The sequence below is a fragment of the Hippichthys cyanospilos genome, chromosome 6 (genome assembly GCF_059441005.1).
Source record: "Hippichthys cyanospilos isolate Australia breed blue-spotted pipefish chromosome 6, RoL_Hcya_1.0, whole genome shotgun sequence".
NCBI lineage: Eukaryota > Metazoa > Chordata > Actinopteri > Syngnathiformes > Syngnathidae > Hippichthys > Hippichthys cyanospilos.
The window spans coordinates 9,409,352-9,430,193 of record NC_142374.1 but is presented as its reverse complement, the minus strand read 5'-3'; the positions used below and the strand labels follow the sequence as shown (position 1 = coordinate 9,430,193).

The 20,842-nt window shown below is 40.8% G+C and overlaps 1 protein-coding gene across 1 annotated transcript in view; it reads left to right on the top strand.

Annotated features, from left to right (window-relative positions):
• LOC148422081 (zinc finger protein 536-like) overlaps window positions 1-4,925 on the top strand; it is a 32,360-nt gene extending 27,435 nt beyond the window's left edge. Inside the window, exon 4 of the mRNA XM_088416196.1 lies at window positions 4,315-4,925. Within this exon, the coding sequence (XP_088272322.1) occupies window positions 4,315-4,550 (236 nt within the window). The 3' untranslated portion in view covers window positions 4,551-4,925. The remainder of the gene's footprint in view (window positions 1-4,314) is intronic.
• The last annotated feature ends 15,917 nt before the right edge of the window (window positions 4,926-20,842 follow it).

The window sequence follows — 20,842 nt, the reverse complement described above, 5'->3', positions numbered from 1 at the left end:
AGTGATGCGTTTGCGCTGACAGCTCGGGTCGGCTCCAATGTGCAAACAGTGGTAATTGGCCAGATGGTGACCTCTGCTTGAACCTGTCTGCATGCTCATTAGCCTCACGCGGAACAGAACCCTCCCATGTGTTTTCCACCAAGACTGCGATGCTTTCGTTTTCCCACTAGATGGTAGCATTTACCATGCTTTAATGCGCTGTCGGTTCCTAAACCTTGCAATCATATTTCAGAGGCTCAAGAGGGGAAAGTGTTTTGATAACATGATGCCCTTGGATAACTTTGAACCAGTTGACAAATGAACTGATAAAGCCCGGCCTCTCACGGTGAATATGAGAAGATCTATACAGAAATGATTAAGAATGGAGAGAAAGAAAAGGCTCCCTGCATGAAAGGGATGAGTCATTATCTCATTGTCTGACCTCTGTGTTCCCTCCGTGGAGGGAGCAAGAGAAAAGGAGCGAGAAAGATGGCAGTAGATGGAGATAGATGGAGCGACAGCGAGGTGAAAGAGGAGTAAGCGGTGGCGCGCCTGTCTCCATGAGCAGATGTCGTCCGAGGGCAGCGAAAGGGCAACGCGGCCCTCTTTTGTGTCGTGCCTCTCCTCGTAGAGATAATGAAGGGTGGAGTGCTGGGAAGGATGTGCAGTCATCACTCACTGTCTGTGTGCCATCAGAGCTCAGCACTGTGTCATCCGTCACCATTCAGCTCCTCTGGCCCCCATCGGCCCCGCCACTGTCATCATGGTCATTATCTCAGCTACAAACACACTCACACACGCACACGCAAAAATGTGCACTTGGTGCTCAGGCAGGTCATGATAACGTTTTTATCATTTTTATACTGCTGCTGATTCAATATTGCATGAGTCTCACCACTATCACCAATGTAGCCCCCCCCCCATATATTTAAAAATTCAAGAAAAACATCAGTCAGCATGAGCATGGGGTGACAAGATTATGATTTAAATGATGACTCTTAATAATATTGCTGCACACTGGTTATGTGTTATTGGTTTATTTTACTCGTATTATGTGACATGTAAGACATCTGACAAGTGATCATACATTGCAATCAAAAGTGCCCCCCCCAAAAAAAAATGTTTTAGAGCAGCGATTCCATGATGTGTGAATAACATAGTGGTTGGATTCTGAAAGTAATATTTGCATATGGCTGGTGCCACGCTTCAAATTAAGTTATACTTGTTAAAGTACTATTATTGTTTTCCGTCTTTCCTAGTTCTCATAGATACCAAATTTAACCAGATTTAATAACTCTAAATAAACAAGTAAATAAATAAAACACACATGCCAAACTTGGTAAAGCTATGAATTCATTAATTCACATTTTCATCTATAGGCAGACACTTTAAAAAGTCATTCTTTTCAAACAACCAGTCAAATCAATTCTTTAATTTTGACATCCTTTTTTTTTAAATTGTTTTTAAGCAACTTTGAATACATTTTTCTAATCCAGATAAGGGCAGGCCTGTCAATAAAAACAAAAGACTGTTATTGCCCATACTTTTCTCACATATGACATTTTAAAATAAAATGAATAAAATGGAGCGTAAGCAAAGATTCATCTGTACATGAGTACCTGCTTGCGATTTGGTTACAAAATAGACAAGTATGCGAGCAACACAAATAATCAAATCACTGCGATGAGTTAGAGTTTTAATATTTTGTCATGAACTTCAGTGCTGCGTGATATGCAGCGAGGGGGTTTGCAATTAAAATATTGCGGTGTGGTGTGTGTTCTTGCTTGCAATAGCTAAAATGCAATTTTCCTCATAATACCAGCTTTTGTCTTCTACAAAATCAGCAATTATTGTCCCCTCCCTTCCCCTCTATTGGCACATCATCTCTCTTTCTGTCAGCACCTCACAGTCCCTCTGTTCCCATTTCCCCTTCAATCAATGTGTGCCTGCGCACGTCCATGTAAAGGTATAGGATCACACACACTTTGTGTACTTTGCGCATTATAGTGTATGCGGCCGGGTTGAAAGCTGTGGTAAGAACCAACCTATGAATAGAGCATCATGTGGTGAAGAGATGGATGGCTCCGAGCCCACTGCTGTCCCCTCTAATTGTAAAATATTAGTTACATTAGACTCTGGTCTGTGATTAATGGAACTTATTTGGAGGTTGCCCTCTCCTGGACCTCCCCTCTCCTCCCGTGGGAGTGGTGAGGAAGACCAGCAGCTCCGGTAAGGGGGTGAGCGACAGAAAGTATCACACACAAGCAGGGCCTGATGTAGGCGTGAGACCTTTTTGACTTGTTTTAACATGACATTATGAGGGCATCATCATCTTTTTTTTTTTTTTTTTACTTACACCAATGTGTAACATTTAAGTCAAGGCTGTAGACAATTTTAAGCATGAAAAAAGTCACTTTAGAGTTTTATGTCACATTTTATTTTCCATTGTCATTGACTTGAAAAGTGAACTCAAAAAGGCGTTCAATTACTATTTACAGCTCCCTTCGTTCCCATTTTACTATCCGCACACACAAAATCTTGTGCGCCACTCCTATGATAGTCACATGTGTCAGGACTTATCCTCGTTCTGACGAGTGTGTGTGTATGTGTGCCCTTTATTGGCCATCAGGTTATTATACACCAGCAGATGGAGCATTACCTTTTATTGCACACACCTTCTGTGAGTTTTCCCAAATTTCCCCCCAAAACACATTTTATGTAGATGCACGGCCCAGTATTGAGCTTCCCGCAGCTGCCCGGGCTCTGATGATGAGCTTGATAGAAAGGAAAGAGGGAGGAAGAGGCAAGAGAAGGGGGAGGGAAAATGAGAAAAAAGCTTGAGACGGCGCTCCGTTTTTGGGAACTGATGTCAAATGACATCAGCGCATAACGGTTTACTGTAACCGTGAATCACCAAGAAACACATTGATGTGCAAGACAGACAGGAAAAGAGAAAGTCATTTTATGAGGTAACCTGTCCCAAATAGCATAGTGGTGAGCAAGGACACGTGTCCATCAAAGCACAAAGGTAAGGGAGTCATTTGTTGAATCACAACAACACCTTTAGGCTTTAGTTTAAAGCTGATGTTTGCCGTACATTAAGGTCGGACAAACGCATGGAAGTGATTAACTGCACTGTTGTTTGTGTGGTTAAAATGAACCACATCAAGAGCTGCAAGTGGAGTTAAGTTGCTCGGGACGGACAGGAAGTTTTGACATTCCTTTCCTCTCAGCTGCAGACGTCTGTCATTCCTCAACTCAACACTAATGTGTGTGTGCGTGTGTGCGCGCGTGTGTTTATTTATCTGAGTATGCGTGCGTGTACGCGTGTGTGTGTCTGTGTATGTGCGTGTGCGTGTGTGTGTGTGTGTGTTTGTGCATATGCAAGCAGGAAAACGGTGACAATTGATGAGAGAGGATTTCATATCTAAAGTTCAAAATCAGCCCAAGCCTTTGCTTGACAACTAAAGGAATCACTCTGAAACGGTCAAATGAACAGTATATATGGGTGAAAAGTAAGTAAATATCATATAAATGGAATAATAAATGAAAATGTATGAAATAATATCCATCCATCCATCCTTTTTCTATAACATGTATCGCCACTCGGTTGATAAGTTTGCTGGGGTCTACCCAAACTAACCTTTAGTCATAAGTTGGGCTACATTCTGGACTGGATGCAAATGTTGAAATAACAGTTGACCTGTTCCCCCATTGCTTGTGTTTGTTTTAGCTGATATTCAGACCGAACGCATTTTTTACGAAGGTGTAAATCTGAGGGTAAATAAAGTGCCTTTCTTCTCTTCTCATTTTGCCTCTCTCCTCCCCTTTGATGGAATGTAGCATATTTGTTGCCACTGAGGCTCCTTAGAACATTCATCTGGATTCCAATGCTTTTTTATTTCATGCAACGGCTTGAAATAAAATTGAGTAATTTCAATGAAATAGGTTTTTCATTATACACAGCATAACAGTTTCACCATGAAGTGTATATTTACACAAATAACTTAAAATTTTGATCCCATTAAACCCTGACTGTGCATGGCACTCCTGGCCACCCCTAACTCAGGTGTTGTGACACCCCATAGAAAATTATCTGGCCACGCCCCTGACTGGCCACACCATTCGTTAGACAACATTTGGTAGGGGCATCAAAAGACAGTGACACTGAGATCTGATAGACATGTTCATAATAAAATGTTTATTATTGTGGATGCGCAATTGTACTTTATCGAAGTATTTCGATTTACGGTATTTTGTTGACTTCTCTCACGTAGCTTCCATACAATGCAGAAGCTTGATTGGTTAAACCTTCCTCTTCTCTCCCCTCCCTAGCTCGGAAGCCATTCCCGTGCAAATATTGCCCCTACAGTGCCTCCCAGAAGGGCAACCTGAAGACACATGTTATCTGCGTCCATCGAAAGCCCTTTGACAACAGCTTGTATCCCGACCGCCGTCTCCGCCGCTCGCACACGCCACAGCGGCCGTCCAGATCATCGTCGAGTATTGCGGAAGACAATCGGGCTGCTGGTAGAGAGCTGATCAACGTCGCATCGCTCTGTGGGACTTGATGTTGTTGTCATGGAAACCACTGATACAGACAGTTATGATTATTGCTTTGGTAAGAACGACCGAGATGTTAAGTTAAAAGGGGTTATTATGCACTTTCTTATGTTCTCTAATAATATAACGCTTTTTGGTGTTCATCCACTAAGTACTAGACTGTTCCTTTGCTTCATCTCTCCTTTGTGGTTCCTCCAGACGGATTTTACAGTGAAAGAAATAAGGGTATTCTCAGCCGTGCAATGGGGGAGTATAGTTCCCCTTTAACAACAAATGTCTATGTACATTCCAGTGTTTCTTGAAGATCCACAGTATGTATTTATCTGTAGCAATGAGGTTGCATATTATATGATGATAATAAAGTCCACTGTGATGTGAAAGTGTAACAATAGCAATAAGTGCAGATGATTTCGACAGCACGTCTAACACGCGTAGCTTGAGTTTGCTCACATCTATCAGCTCAACGCTCATCCGGTAGCGAAAACGCACCCGGTCTGCCCAAAGCATTTGTTCCTTCATCCAGTAAATACCTCGTGTTACTTTTTTTTCTAAATATCACTCCATTTCCCTTCCAGTCCACAAGTCTTGTCTATCTGTCAGGATATGGTGCCAGATGTTCGGGCTTTCGTGGCAGCAGATGTAATGAAGTAGAATGTTGCACATCAGAGCTTCCATTTGTTCTGGATTCCACTCCAGGGAGAAAGGCTCTCTCACATATAATTATTGCCCATTAACTCCTGTGCTTTATGCCATGGTGCTGGAACAATGCTCAATTAAGGGGAACCAAGGAAATGGAGAAAACTGTAGAGATTCATGATCAAATCCTTTAAGGAAAAGAATCAAGCGCAATTGCTCTTGTGTTTTTTCCCCAAAATATATTTCACTCCTGTTAAATATGCCCCCGAACTGGTGCCATTTGTAGCCATTACAGCATATGATCCAGTATGCCGGCGCCTGCCGTGCCAACATTCTGCCCCTACCCGGAGATCACCTTGGGCAGCTGTGCGCTTGTTCACATGAAGCCCCGTAGCCACGGTGATGTGACTTTGACAGACAGTCGTCCTGACAACTCCATTCAAGCGCCACCTGCTAGCTGTCAATCAGGATGGCCGTCCCGGGGCTATTGACGGCGCTGTCAGCCTGCGTGAGATGTGTCTGTCAAAGCCCACCCACTCTGCCACTATGTCTGCCCGCCTCGGCCATCTGACATTTGTTTACAGTCCTCCTTCCAACTTTCACGTCGCTTTAAGAGCGTCCTTCCCTTGGGAGACGTCTCGCCGCTTAATCCCTCCCATCAAAGATTCTTTAGATGAGCGTCACCGGCACCCGCTTTTTAGTGATGGAGTGTCTCAGAAACACTTCCGCAGGTGACCCCGTCCCATCTATGCTACATGCCATCCTCTCCCTCTGTGCTGTTCAGTCACCCTTCATCCGTCTACCTGACAGGTGACAAGGACTGGGCCTCCAGCTGACTGCCTAATCGGAGGCCTGTCATACCTGTCAATACTTTTTTTTGAACCACGCCAGGGCCAGCACATCTTCTGAGTTGGACCAAGGACACAGAGTTTTGCAAGGCTTCAAAAGCTTTGAGAGGAACTCAGTTGATTGTTCCCCTCCAATAGGCCGCTGTATGTGGGTGTCATCCTGTCAAACCTCCTAATTAGGCACACCATCCCTTAAAGCAACACCCTTTAATTAATACTGGGGATTAATTACGACTAATAGTGATGAATGTTTTACTTGAAGTCTCGCTAGTGTAAGCCATTGTTACACTCGGCTGCACTGTCGTCTTTCCAGCTTCCTGCCATGTTATTCAATTTGGATGTATTACTCATATCAGAGTGGAACCTCTAAAAAAGATTATTTTTTTTGAATCGCAGCTTGAGTTTCAAAAAATCACAAGCGTCAAACTGCTGGTCTGCATGAGGTCACACCTCAGTTTAATTTTTATCCCCATGTGTGTTTTGTATTTCAACAACTTGACGTATCTTTGTGTGTATGCGTTGCATCCAAAGAAAAATCGATCTGAACCAAGAGCGTTGAAAAAATCAAAAGCAAGTACATTTAAAGCAACAACTTGAGAACGTTCAGGTTTGTGGTGGACCATGGTGGTACCATATGGACAAAAACAGTAGTATTTTGAATATTAGAAGACTGCATTTCTCATTGGGACCGGTGCACAGCATCATGAAAGCCTCCTCTCTGGTGGTCTGCATTCAAACCAAATTATTTTTCTGTTTCCAGTGGCTATGTGAGGAATGAATAATGAATCTAATTGTGTCTAAGCAAATTCCTATTTTGGAGTTTCTTACATGGCTGGTTGAGTCAGAGAGCGCTATCAAGCTGATTGCTGAAAAGAATATGTCTTTTTACATTTAGAGTGTTTTTTTTTTTTTTACAAATTGGAAAACGACCACCAACAGACTCTAGTGCACAGTACTACTCATCTTAAGATCTGAATTTTGTGTTGACAAAGCAAAAACTTGAGGTTAGGCTCACCTTGACCTTTAGCAGAGGATGCCATCCAGCTGTAAATCAGTCATCTTTCTCTAACACAAGAAGAAATGCCATCTCATAGACTTTCATTAGCACTCAATTATAGCTCAGTAAAACCTCAGAGTCCATCTTAAATCTTTTCTAACAATGTAGGAAGTTTTGAAAAGGTTATTTCTGTACATCAGTGCACAAAGTCAAGTCAAGTGAAGCAAGGTTGGATGAGTTTGGTGAAGAAACACTTTAAGGTCCTGAGCACAATCAATCATATAGATTGCGAGTCAGGGCTTCTCTCATAATCTAAATTGTCGGCTGTACTTATATTATTGTTCGTATGGTATAAATTAAATATGTATACAGTATTAATTATGGCTTAACACATTTCTTTCTATCAGAGAGTGATGTTTTCATTTCATTTATGATCATTCCAAAATGATCCTCTAATTCAGAGGCTCATCTGCAGATCATGCTTGAGGTCTTTCTCAACCGCATCGAGATAGACGGGCCATGTTCGCCTAATCAGCCTCAATAAGGAAAGGAAACAGTTTGACAGGTCAGGTAATGAGAAGTAATGAATCACTAATCACAGTCTCCTACAACCCTCGGAGCACAGATGAAAAATTAAAGGTAATTAGCTTGCACAGTTGTGAAAACAATATTCAAGTTGGCATCACGTGGTGCAGACCTTGCAGATTTGCTTGGCGGACAACATGCATCATCCCCATGTCACAGTATTATTATGAAGCTGTTACTGGAAAGCTGGCTCGGTTATAGGTTTGTGTAAAAGGAGCTTATAAAACGTCTCGCAGTTTTTTTTTTTTGCATACAAGATCTTTGTAATGAAAAGAAGGGAAAACACGCCATCTTCACAAATCCCAAAGAAAGCAACATGCAGGAAAAGCAACTAGTATTGCGGCGCGACTTCACACAAAGTCCCACTCCAACGTGGAATGTAAAGTCGTGGAGAGTCATGTGGTCAGCTGTGCAGCGCAGCGTGGCTCCTGCGTTCGAAAGCGGAGTGACGGATGCTTTGACACAGCCCGTGTTTGACAAGTCTGCGTGAGACTCAAAGTACAGGATCCAGACATGGGCTGTCAGTCAAAGCCAGCCCATCTCCCGGCTGAGACGTGCCAGTTTAGTCACACTTACAATGGAACTAATAGGCGTTAACTGGAGCAAGGCACACATATGGGCCCGCTAGAGCCCTGTGTCCCCAGGCTGGGATTGAACGAATGCCAAGGAACATAAGCCCGAGATATAAAAAGAATTACAAGGGAACAAATAAAACATGGGGATTATGTCAGTGTGAGAAATGGAGGCATTGTTATTCTGCATGCGTGCTGGCCAGCCTCTCTTGTTTCAGCCTCTATGGCCTTTGGGCTGCAGCCCCGCAGTCTTGCACCTGCTCGGACCATCCAGGAGCTTTAGAGGCAGAATGGAGATGAGGTTGTGTAAATCAAAGAGGAGGAAAGTGGGACACAGTGGTCCGATTGAAACCAGATTGCTATATCTGTCAAGGAAATGCATATACAGGACACACACACGCAGTGAAAAATGTGGGGCACACGCCACCAGGCCAAAAAACACTGCACTTTCTTAATGTGCTTTAAGATTGCAACGTCCCTTCCGAATGCATGGTGTCAACAGATACTTTCTAATTATTTTTCTTGGTAGTCACTCACATGAATCTGGAGCAGGTTCAGTGATGATGATTGGTTGGCCATCTCTATATGTCCTGTGATTTACAGGTGACGAGTTCAAGTCTGCCTTTCTTCCGACGGGGGAGCATCCATTTCCCTGCAAATCTTAAAAAAAAGATATCATTCTCCTGGTCATAAAAACCATTTGTGTGACCAGTTCTTGCTAAATGGGATTCAGGACTTGATCAAAATGTGCCGGTCACACTCAGTCAGCTGTTTACGCCAAAACTATTTGGCATTGTAAACCAAGTTGTAAACCAGAACAACACTGATAAGACAAGTTTAGCTCAGTCAGTGCTATAATAAAGGATATCTTATGGATATCTCAATGAGGCTAAGTGTCAGACGTAGTGGTGAAGAGTTGAATGGAAAAACTAGCACACGAGACTGACAGAGCTGAACCGAATCATCGATATTGACTCTGTCAAGGACCAAGTCACTCTAAAACATATGAGGCACAGTCAAGCCTCTTTTCAAATTCACAGACTTATAGTTTGTATATAGACTTATAGTTCAAGAAGCAAGCTTCTTGCAGATCGCACAACAAATCCAACTTCGAAAATAGTTGTGAACCAAACTTAATAACACGGGAAAAAAAGACAGGTTGTAATTATACAAAAATCTTCATTGCTGCGCAAATATCTCAACGTGTAGTTTCCCGTGGTTTTTCTGTTTTAGTTTCACAGAAGCTCATTGCAAGACTAACTGAACATCTTTGTCTTTCCTCAACTAAAATAAAGAGAAACAAATAAAATTGTGCATTTGTGGTCACATGCATCACGTTACTTTGCTACCTGACTTTCAAAATAAGAGATGGTTAGTTTAATCCTTTTAAATGAATACATTTCTTCTTGAATCTTGAAGACTATATCATTAATAGCCTTTTATTTTATTTTACGGGGATTATCTCAACCAACCAATCAATCAATCAATCAATCAATCAATCAATCAATCAAAATTTATTTGTAGAGCCCTGAAAGCCTCTCAAAGGGCTTCACAGGTTACCAGTGTTAAATACCCCACCTACTGATCAAAGATGGCTGGGATAAGATCCAGTGTGCTTGCGCCCCTCGTGACAAAAAATGGTCAATAGAAATGGAAGGATGTTCGAATGCTTGTCAACACATTCCTCTGTGTCAACCAGTCAGTTTTCTCCATCCCTATCTGTCTTGTACGTGTTCCTTTCTGTCTGGTCAATTGGTGGTTTCTTTTTGTTCTTGATGGTTCACTGTCTTTGACACATCTTGTGGACTGTCAGTTTTTGTTTTTTCACTTTAGATCTAGTCTAGTCATGTCTTATTTTCCACTTGTTTGTTTGTTTGTTTTTGGTACTTGGTAATATGGACTTAAGTCAACTCTGCAAATACCCAGGAAGTTTTGTTCTTCTGGATAATAGTTTATTTTTTTTTAACATATCCTGCCTCCCTGTATGGGTTAGTGTTGTGCAATACTTGAGATTTTGGTATCATTTGATATAAAGTAAATACTGGTGCCAGTTTCACCAATGCTAATACCACATTAGTTTAATTTTTTTTTTTTTCAAATTTAACTTTCTTGACAGAGAGAATTTAAAAAAATAAAGGAATGTGGGGAGGCAGATATGAAGATTGGATTCAAAGCAGGTTTGCATTCAGTTAAACCTGCAACTGGAATTAAAAACATGTAAAAATCAAGGAACTCACAGGCTGGTCAGTGTGTCCCATGCACATGCACTAAGGAGGGATTTCCCGAGAGACACACGAGAAACCAAGAATAATTAAACAAATGTACAGGATCAGACTAATTTTGGTATTGATATGATACAAATATCTATTTTAGTGGTGATTCAATCGATACTTGGATCAATCAGCCCATCCCTAATTTGAGTCTTCAACCCTGCCGATCATTGCGTGTCTATTTATGAACTAACAGCAGAATCATATCTCTATCTCTAAAATACATATTAGGGAAAAATTTAGAACAGTCTGCAGAGGGCATTTTTTGGTTGATTACAGAGCCTCAATGCACAAAATAAGGTTAATCTATTATCGGGCTTGTTAATAACCAACAACCATTCATTCAAATGGATGTGTTGGATTGTCAAGCCTATTTATTTGCGTGTTTCGCCTTTGGTGTGTGTTGTCTTCGGGTACTCCAGCTTCCTCCCACTTTACAAAGACATGCGTGCTAGGGTAATTGAAGACTCCAAATTGTCCTTAGGTGAATGTAAGCTTAAAGTGTTGTTTTTCTTCATGTGCCCTGTGATTGACCAGCGATCAGCCTAACCCACCTCAGCCAACGTCAGCTAGAATAGGCTACTCAGGCACAACCCTAATCAGGAATAGCATTAAGAAAAAAGATGGACGGATGGATGTTCCAGTAAAAAATAAAGAGCTGCTCATTCACTTGTATAATGTTATCTCTCTAAACTCCTCTCATTGCCTTTCCTCTCCTCATTCTCCTGAAGAGACCTGTCTCGCATAACAAACAATTGCACCAAAACTCCATTAAAATCACTTCATGGGGATGCGAGAGTGCCTCAAGTTAAAGGCTGTAATTGAAAAGCGTTTGACAAACCGTGCGACAATAGACAAGCTGTGATTCTCACTTGAGTTATTCTGCAGAAATAATCAGCATCATTTCATTCCGCACCCTTTACAACCTGCTTGAATAGTACGTCAAATGCTGATTCTCACTTTTGTTGGTGCTAATGGACTTCTGATGGATACACGCCCAGATAATAATTTTCTTCTGCACAGTATGAGTCACAGGAACCTGTGCACACTTTCCCAATCATCTATCCAATGACGCTGAACTGCTTTGGATTATTTCGATATGATGAAACATCAAAAGAATAACACTTTCTTGTTTTTTTTTTTTTTTTTTTTAACATGAGCATGACCAAGAAGTGGAAAGCCTGTGTGGCAAGAAGGCCCCGTCCACTGATTTGAAGTGACAGGCACATCCTTGACAAACACACCTGTCATTGTTCAAGTCACATCACATTTACACTTCCATAGAAGGGAGACAATAGCAGTGCGCAGGTGTGTGTGTGTGTGTGTGTGTGTGTGTGTTTGTCATAAAGTTTCTTGAGCCCTTCAATGCCACTTTTTAAGGACAGACGCTCCAGCTGTTCCGCAGGAACACAGCCAGGTTCCCTCATTGGCGATGTTTATGAAATAAGACATCTGGCTATTTATTTTCTAACATGCGGCAAGAATGGATTTAATGTGCCAGAGCCTGCTGACCACCGCTCTGTGTGAGCTGGTCACACAGGCTCTTTTTTTTGGACGGTGGGGGCGGGGTACTGCTCGTGGGGACACGGGGAGGGGGAAAAGGCTGCAGCAATAATAAGCAGATTTTAATGATTTACTATAAATCAACCGCCGAGGGAGGCCTCTGCTTGGGGAGACTGAGGGGGATGACAGCCCCTGACTCACACACCTCGCAAATGCCTCGCTGATGATGTGTGTGCACTTTACATCGTCAATCACTCACACACACACACACATGCGCTGCTTTTACAAAAACATGCTTTCAACACACTTACGCAGGTGTACACACAAATGCATACACACGTATGCAGACACACATGTTTCTTGTCTCTAATGTCTCCTTCGCTGTGGTAGGGGACAAATCAATCATGGGTACAGAAGTTCAAGGGGGTAAAAGATTGTCTGCTCCCTTTTTCCCGATGCTATTGATCCTCTTTTACTGGCATCATCGCCAGGCTGCCTCACAAACTCTTCGATGGCGCTGGATTGGAAGAAAATGATTGAGAGAGGAGCTTGGGTGACATTCACTGTAATCCTAGCTCCCGCCGCCTGCAACCCTTCTCCAGTCGCACACACATGAATCCAGTAATGGGGCAAGTTTGGTACACTGGAAAAATAGAATTAGACTCATGGATTTCACTTCATATTCTATGACTAAAGGAATTTTATTGTCATACTAACACATTTACAGTTGGCAAGACACAAAATACCGTACGATACCCAAGGTCTTTGTTTAGCCCAGCAAGCCCCGAGACTTGTGAAAACAGAAGCAACAAAATCACAGTGTGCCAATGCAGAAAGGTGTGGATGCAGCAGATAAAAGGTAAAAAGTGACACTGATTAAACCTGTTTTCTTTTTCTCCTGTCTATGCATTGCTTCCTCTGCTGTCAGAATGTATTCCGCACAGACGGAGGGTGTCGTGCCATTTCCAGTCCCATAAACTTGATGACTTGGGAGACAAGACATCCCAACGACACGTCTTGCAGAGAAGCAAGAGAGTGACATAGAATCTTCCTCCGAACGCTCAAGATGAAGAAAATATTGATAAACACACAGTTCTGTGCAGAAGTATGCGCCGCCGTTTCTTATCTGTTATTTATGTATATGTTTAGGGAATATTCCGTGTAAATGATGAGCTGTTTAGTTTGAAAGCAATTTGACCGCTGTCCGCGGAGCTAAGAATAATATATTGCAAACAGATTTTTCCTAGTCGTTTGTTTCTGTTCAACCTCTGAAGACGGTTTAGACACCTCTTAAATATCCAATGAGTATCAGAATCAAATAACAATTCGGGTTTTCCTCACAAACATGAATCATCTACATGGCATACATTTACAGAAAAACGGCGAAGTACAAGTTGCATTAAAAAAAAAGAGCTTTCATTGACTGTAAACTAATTAGTGAGCACTGAAATACATTTAATACATTTAATACTTTCTACAGCCTTTTTTTTGCCTCCATACTCTTATACAATCTCCTCTGTGTCAGGTTGTCACGTAACAAACAGAGTGAGCGATGCGGATACCAATGAGATCAGACTGGCTGGGGACAGTCATCACGTGCTGAGTCATGGAACCTTGAGTACAACCTGGAGATCAAATGCCATAGCCTTTAGTGGAAGAGTTCGTCCTCACCGAGAAGGAAGACGGCAACATAGCTGGAGTCCAAATTCAAAGTCGATAAAGTAAAATACGTACCGATGACATAAAAAGATCTTTTTGGTCCCCTTTGTATCATAATATAGCATTTACATAAGTTGCATGATATTAATGCAAATTTCCTCCGTTCATTTTACAGTTGGTTCATAAAATACATATTTTTGTAGCACAAATATCAAAATCTTTGATTGTACACATTCTAAGGAGTGCAGTGAACTGCAAATAATTTAACAGAATAAAATGGTGCTGTGGGGTCTCATTTTGGACACTAGGTGGCTCCTACATTACATGACATGTTTAAAAAAACTCACTCAGAAGCCATGAATCAACTACATTGGTACTATGTGCTAACTGCTGAGCTGTAAATTTAATAAAAAAAAAATCCATCCATCCATCAATTTTCTGTTGACCATTATCCTCATTAGGATCACTGGCTTGCTGGTTCTTATCCCAGCTGTCTTCGGACAGTGGGCAGGGGACAACCCAGATTGGTTGCCAGCCAATCACGTTTGTTAACGTTTTTTTTTTTTTTTCAGTCGTATTACTTGTATTTTCAAAAAAAGAAGCGATTGGACCGAACCACGACTGAGTGAATCCTTTAACACGGCTGTCAAAGTCAAATGGATAGAGGGGGCCATATGAAAAAATTTACAACAAGCTGATTAAATGTTTATTAAAAAAGTGAAACTGACCGCATATAGTCTATTGCACTTAATTTAACCTACTGAAAAACTGACAATTATACAGTACTACTACATGATTGAAATAAACGAGGTGATATTATTCAAGGCACCATTCGTATATTTTCTCCGGGAAAAAGTTTGGTTTTGATAATTAATGAATGGAATAAAGCTGCTCACGCTCAGGCGCTACCGTTGCATTATGGGAAATGTAGTATTAGTGTGTGCAAAACACTTGCGGCCCACTAACTGTAGTTAGTCTGCGGGACACTTCTAATAATAAATCGATATCATCTCGGGGGCCACAGAAAACCTTCTTGCGGGCGGGATCCGGCCCGCAGTTAGTTCTACCCAGTTATTTTGAGTGAGGGTTTTTAAGGAATGGTGTATAATAAACGTATAGTTAAAGTCATGTTCAGGAGTACATGGTGTTCCAGAAGTCACTTCACGTCCTCATATCTACTGAACTACAGTACTCATGTTAATATGAAAAAAAAGGTCCCATTTTACAGCTAAATTCATTCCGTTTTTTACTAATTACATGTGCTCATAAAAAGTCAGATGATATGGTAGAGCGAGTTTGAACTGCCTACGATCGGAGCTTCCTCCAACAACTGTTTCCAGTAGCTTGAGGAGATGACTGCATATGACAAATTAAATTTAGCATTAAAATGGTACCAATTTCATTTTACTAGCATTCATAGGTCAATCAATACAGGTATAAGAACTTAAAATATGGACAACTCTGGAGGACCTTGTATTTGGAAAATGAGTTTTTGTCCATAAGCAACATACTGGAGTTCCAATCTGACGGCACTGAGATATATTTGTTAATACAGTACATACAGTACGTTTAAAAGCTGTTAAAACCACACAAACTCATTGTCACCATCCGTACACTGTGACAGTGGACATTGCGTACACTGTATACAGAGATAAGGTTATTATTACCCAACACCAAGTTATATTTTACAGTATGAATCCATATTGATGATGAAGCCCAAATTGTTTACCTTCACTTTTACAATGCAAACATCAGGCGATGATTTAGCTTAAATCCTTCACCGCACTATAGGCATCCGTATATCACCGGCCGCCTGTCGGGCTGTTTATCACATTATGTTTATCATGTTATGATGATGCACAAGTTTAATTACGGATAGATGGATGCTTCATTTATCTTTCCCGTCGCTGACGTTTTGATTAAAATGTTTAAAGGATTATCCATAGTGCTCCTATTTGTGTCCTTGTGTTTGTCTTTTCAACTTTCATCCACTCATCTGATTTATTCCCTTGTCTATAAATAAGTAGACAGGGTCCGTGTGATGGATTAGACTGTTGACATTGTACCAACTCCAGGTAAACAATTACTATTCATGCTTCATCGTTGCAGGATCTATACCAGGATGCTGCCACTTAACAGGGAACAAAAGATCAGATTGCAAGCTATTGTTCGGGATCTGTTCACAAATGTCATTCGTTTTATATTACAGTGCAATTAAAAAAAAAAAAGTCTAAAATAAGGCTAGTCCGCCAAAACCGAGGCAAGTAGGCAAACCTTTTACTTCTTGTTATTACAACAGCATCATGTCAGGGAATGTGAAGTATCACTGCATGCTGGAAAGTCCAAAATGTAGTTTATGGCCACATCAGTCACTCCTCATACGTCCTTCATTGTTTATTCAGAATCCAGTGCGGCTCCAAACCTCAGAGCCCGTGGGCGGGATCCTGCTGTGGTCATAATGCTGATAGGAGCCATGAGTCACAGGGATACGAAAGCAAGCGAAAAGGGGGTTAAATCGCTTTTTCTGTGTGTGCGTGTGTTTATGTACGTGCGAGCATGCGTGCGTGTGTGTGTGTGTGTGTGTGCGTGCGTGCACAGTACATTGTGGGCCTACATCTGTCAGAGTGTGATTACAGTGTTAGGAGTTTATGAGACAGTCTCTGTAGCAACAATTATTCATGTCCCTCAGGCCACCAGAGTGAAAGGCCTTTCCCAGACAAGACTGGGAAAAAGAGGATTAGGGAGAATACTTGGAAGACGCGAGACAGAGGAAACTATGCTGTATCATACTGACATTCTTTCCCCTAAAGGGTTATTTATCGTTTGCTCAATCAGATAACTAATTTTCCTATGTATTTATTTGTGTTTTTGTTATGACTGACGGAATCAAATGAAAAAATATCGTTACTCACAATCAAGTTAAAAACCTGTGAGACAGATGAAGGAAGAAGAACGGTCATGGTAATGCTGTATTGTTGTCTATTACAAAATGACAAAACTGAGAAATGTCATATTTTGGTACACTTTTTATGATGCAGTGCAGTTTTACAAATTAGAACCAGTAATTACCATGTTGTTAAATCAATACATCGCTGACAATAGCAATAAATCAATTTGGAACTGTTATCATTAAAAAAAAAACGTATTGCAGAACAGTACTGGATGCCACTCACCAAAGCTATTAATGCAACATTAAGAAGTAATTCAACTTTTGTTTTGTTGAATAATGTAGATCTTATGTTGTAGGTTTTTGTTATTATTTGCACAGTACTAATCATAGCTGATACTTTGAATAATGAGTATTTGACCTAGGGCTGTCATGAACCTGGACTATGTGGAATGTTCATCATGACAACTAAAGTTCTTATTTCTATTATTTGATGAAGTTGAGAATCAACATCATCTTTATTGGCCAAGTATGCAAAACACACAAGGAATATTTCTTTGGTAGAGGTAGAGGAAAGTGATACAGCAAAATATCCAGCTATTGTGATGCATTACAAATAAAATATGGTAAGAAGTCAAAACGCTTTGATTTCTGTGGGAGGTGGTGCTGTTTGATCTTTGGGACATGATCTGTTTATTTGTTTATAAATGCTACTACAGACAATGCATTGTCTGTCAAGCCATGTTATAGTAGTCAAAGCCAAACTTTGTGAGGAAGACAGACAATCCTTCAAAATAAACTGTACCTAAACCACATTGTTATGCTTTTATTTTGAAGTTATTTCTGGAAGCTTAGTCATGATAATTGATCATCTTTGGTTCCCAGAGTGAACAGCCTCCATGCTGGTCTGAAATCAATCTTGTTCATACTGTGTTGCTTGGAAATTAAGTTCAAGCTGTCAATCTAAAAAAAACAACTATCATTCTTTTTTTCAAATGACGTTCTTCTTTCTTGATTAATGTTCTATTTTCCTTTGAGATGTTTTTTTTTTTTTTTAGTGCACGTCATTCCTCCTCATTCGTGCTCACAATTTGCCCTTGAACGTCCGCATCCTGTCCTCTATCCCTTCATGGCTATGAAAATACGGTAGCTTGTTTGTACACATGTATTTTAAACTGTGGTCAATAGCGCTAGTAGGCCACATATTAGTGATTTGACAACAGAGGCTGCAGGCCAGTGAAAATTTGAACACTAGTCACAACTGGCCCGCAAACCGGCCTTTGGACATCGGCCTTAATAGAAAACAACACAATAAAACGAGAGTCGCAGGTAAGACAGATAGCAGGATGTAACCTGCAATTAAATGGATACATTATTGTTATAAAGGATAAAGTAAGCCATGTCTTTAGGGTAAGTTTTTAAAATGCTTAGTCAAAAGATCTATTTTAAAGTTTTTAGTTGAGTCTGCAACCTGAAAGGAGAGGTCACAACATGTCTCTTGGTGAGTGTGTAGGGCAGTCGATAGATTGAGTTCATTGGGTAGGGGTGTGAGAGTGAATTAAGGCACACTCATGGGGAGGGGCCTGGCCAGTGGAGTGAGGATTGTCATCTGGATCCTCTAACCATAGGATCCCTGTGAAAGGCTTTGAGAACAAGAGTGAAATGAGACATGCTCCTGCGGTTTATACCACTTATCTTGTTAAGGTCAGGTCAGAGGCTGGATTAGCTCATCAGAATTAATGCTGAAGAAATGCGAAATGGGGGGTGGGGGGTGGGGGGGATATTAACTGAATGTATCAATTGTCAATCATAGGGCAGTTGTGAAAGGCTCATGTCGGGTCCTGAATGTGTACCATGTGAACAGTGTGGTACTCGCTCACATATCCCAAACTTCACAATTGATTACCACTGTGTCACCATGCTATCTTCCCATTAAATGTGACATGCAAAATAAAAAACAGTTTAGTCGTTGTAGTTGCTTGGTTTTATCACAGTATTGATGTCACACGTGATATTTATTGCAATATGGTGTGAAAGCTCAGGGTATTACAATATGCCTCACCATTTTGCAGGAAGGTTTGCAGTACACGTTCTACGAATTTTCGGTCTGTGCTTTTTGTCAAAAAGACATCTTCAAGAACATCTTAATGTGCAGGAATGCACTTCTGTCCCCAACATTTGCAAACAGTATTCTTGCTGCAGCCACCATCATGATAATCATCAACAACATTCTCCAATAAGAAATTATCTAATGACTAAAATGACAGGCGAGACTTTGCCAGGAGGCGTGGATGACCCCAGGAAAAAGCCTTGATTTCTTTTTAATTTCAGGCACTTTGATGCACTTGGTTATTGCTTTTCTGATTTAGACTAACCTGTACCCTGTATAAATGCAGTAAAATAGTAACTAACAGTTGTTCCTGTACTTTTACAACTTCTACAGATAATATTCCTTTTTAGAGTCGGCACGGTGATTGGGGTTCTCTTTCCTGTGGGGGCCTTTGTAAAAAATAATTGAGAAGCACTGACTTAAAGCAACACAAATGAATGCATCAACTTTCATTAAATATTTTAATAACTCTTCTGATAAAACATCGACACAATTTGTTGAATGATACTTTTGTCATGTTCTGAGGGGTTTGTGTAGCTTTTACTGGCACAAAGCAACTTTGAGAAAGGTGGCAGAAACCATGCCACACAACAAAACTACAAATGGTGACTGCTCTACGTCACATCCCCCTTACTCATTTGTTTACAAAGATAGCAGTCAATTTGAATGTCAATTGATTACTTCTGTCATGGCAAAAGATACAAATAACAACAAAATTACTGAAAAGTAGTGGCCGATTTTAGGGCGTCCCAGAAGTAGTTGAAAGATGAAAAAAACACCATAAATCACATGTGAATTTTTGTGAGTTTTGTAAATGTGAGTTTTAGTGTAAACATTTTCTTTTATATACAGCCTTATTAAATAAGTGCCAATATTCAAGTCGTTTCACCTACTTGTTCATGCAATCTGAATCGAAAAATATAAAAATGTGACTGTTTTGGATGCGTGTGTGTGTTGTTTAAACCAGAAATGTCAGTTAGTCCGGTGATAATCCAAAGCAGTGTGAAGGACAGGCATCAAGAGAGTAAAAAAAAAAAGAGGTGGATGTGGAGGCACATGAGCAGACTGACAGCAGCAGGCAGCTGTTAGGACTCAGCCGTAATGTGTTGGGGGTGAGACAAAGCACCGTCCAAGACATGAACGGTCCGTTTCCATCCAAGCCGCAGTCACCTGACCCTGGGCTGCTTTGACAAGCTGTGCCACCTTGTTGTGGCGTTCACGAGACCTTGTGTACACACACCATCGGCTTCTCTTACTCATGTTCTCCTGATGAATGGTCTCATGTGGCGTGGGTCTCAGGCAAGTGTGTGCGTCACGGATGATCCGTCTCTTAAAGGAGGACTATTTAATGACTTTTAACTGATGGACGGGCTTTTTAATGACTTGACACATGCACATGCACCTTTGCTAGTGTGGAAGCGTGCGTATAGAAGATAAAATCATGCAGATGATGTGACGTAGAAGAGGAAAATACTTTGTTTACATTGGCTGTTTTTGCTTCGATAGAGAGAAATTTTGCTTTGAGGTGAGTTGGTGATGTAGATGTAAAGTTAGTCCAATCATTTAATATTGTCAACATGCGCCGGTGGGTTTCCACTATATTCCAAACCATTATAGTTTGAGCTCTGTGGCTCCAAAATGTGTACAGTGTGGTTTTGCTCGAACTGCATCAAATCTGAATGCTCTGAAGATGTTCATTATTCTCAATAAGGTCACAGTTCTGGGTATTTGAACCCTTCATACAAATCATATTGAATTCACAGATTGCACTGAATATATGAATTGAGGAATTATTTTGGAGACATCTCATGGCATGTAAAATATAAAATCAGTAACGGTTTGATTTCATTAAAGCTGCTTGGACTTGGGTTAGTAAGTACGAGCTCTCTGTCATGGCTGACAAGGCCCACTTGAATTAAACTGAGTCATCGCTTACAGTACATCCTTAGTCACACCTGGGCCCAGTGTTAAGATCTTAAAAGGGAAGTCAAGTCAAAAACCTTCTGTACAATAAAATGTTCTATGTGGCCCCAGTGGTCTAAATACTTTTTAAAAATTTTTTGCCAAATACACCCGTGAGCCTATCACGCTAAGCAGTTTGGAAAATGAATGAAAGAAACTAATGAGCCATACCGGCTTTCAGGAACTGAATAAGGGTGATTGAGCACACCAGGAGCAGAGAAAAAAAAGCAATAGTTTGGCAGCACTATTGTGTCAAACAAACAAAAAAAAA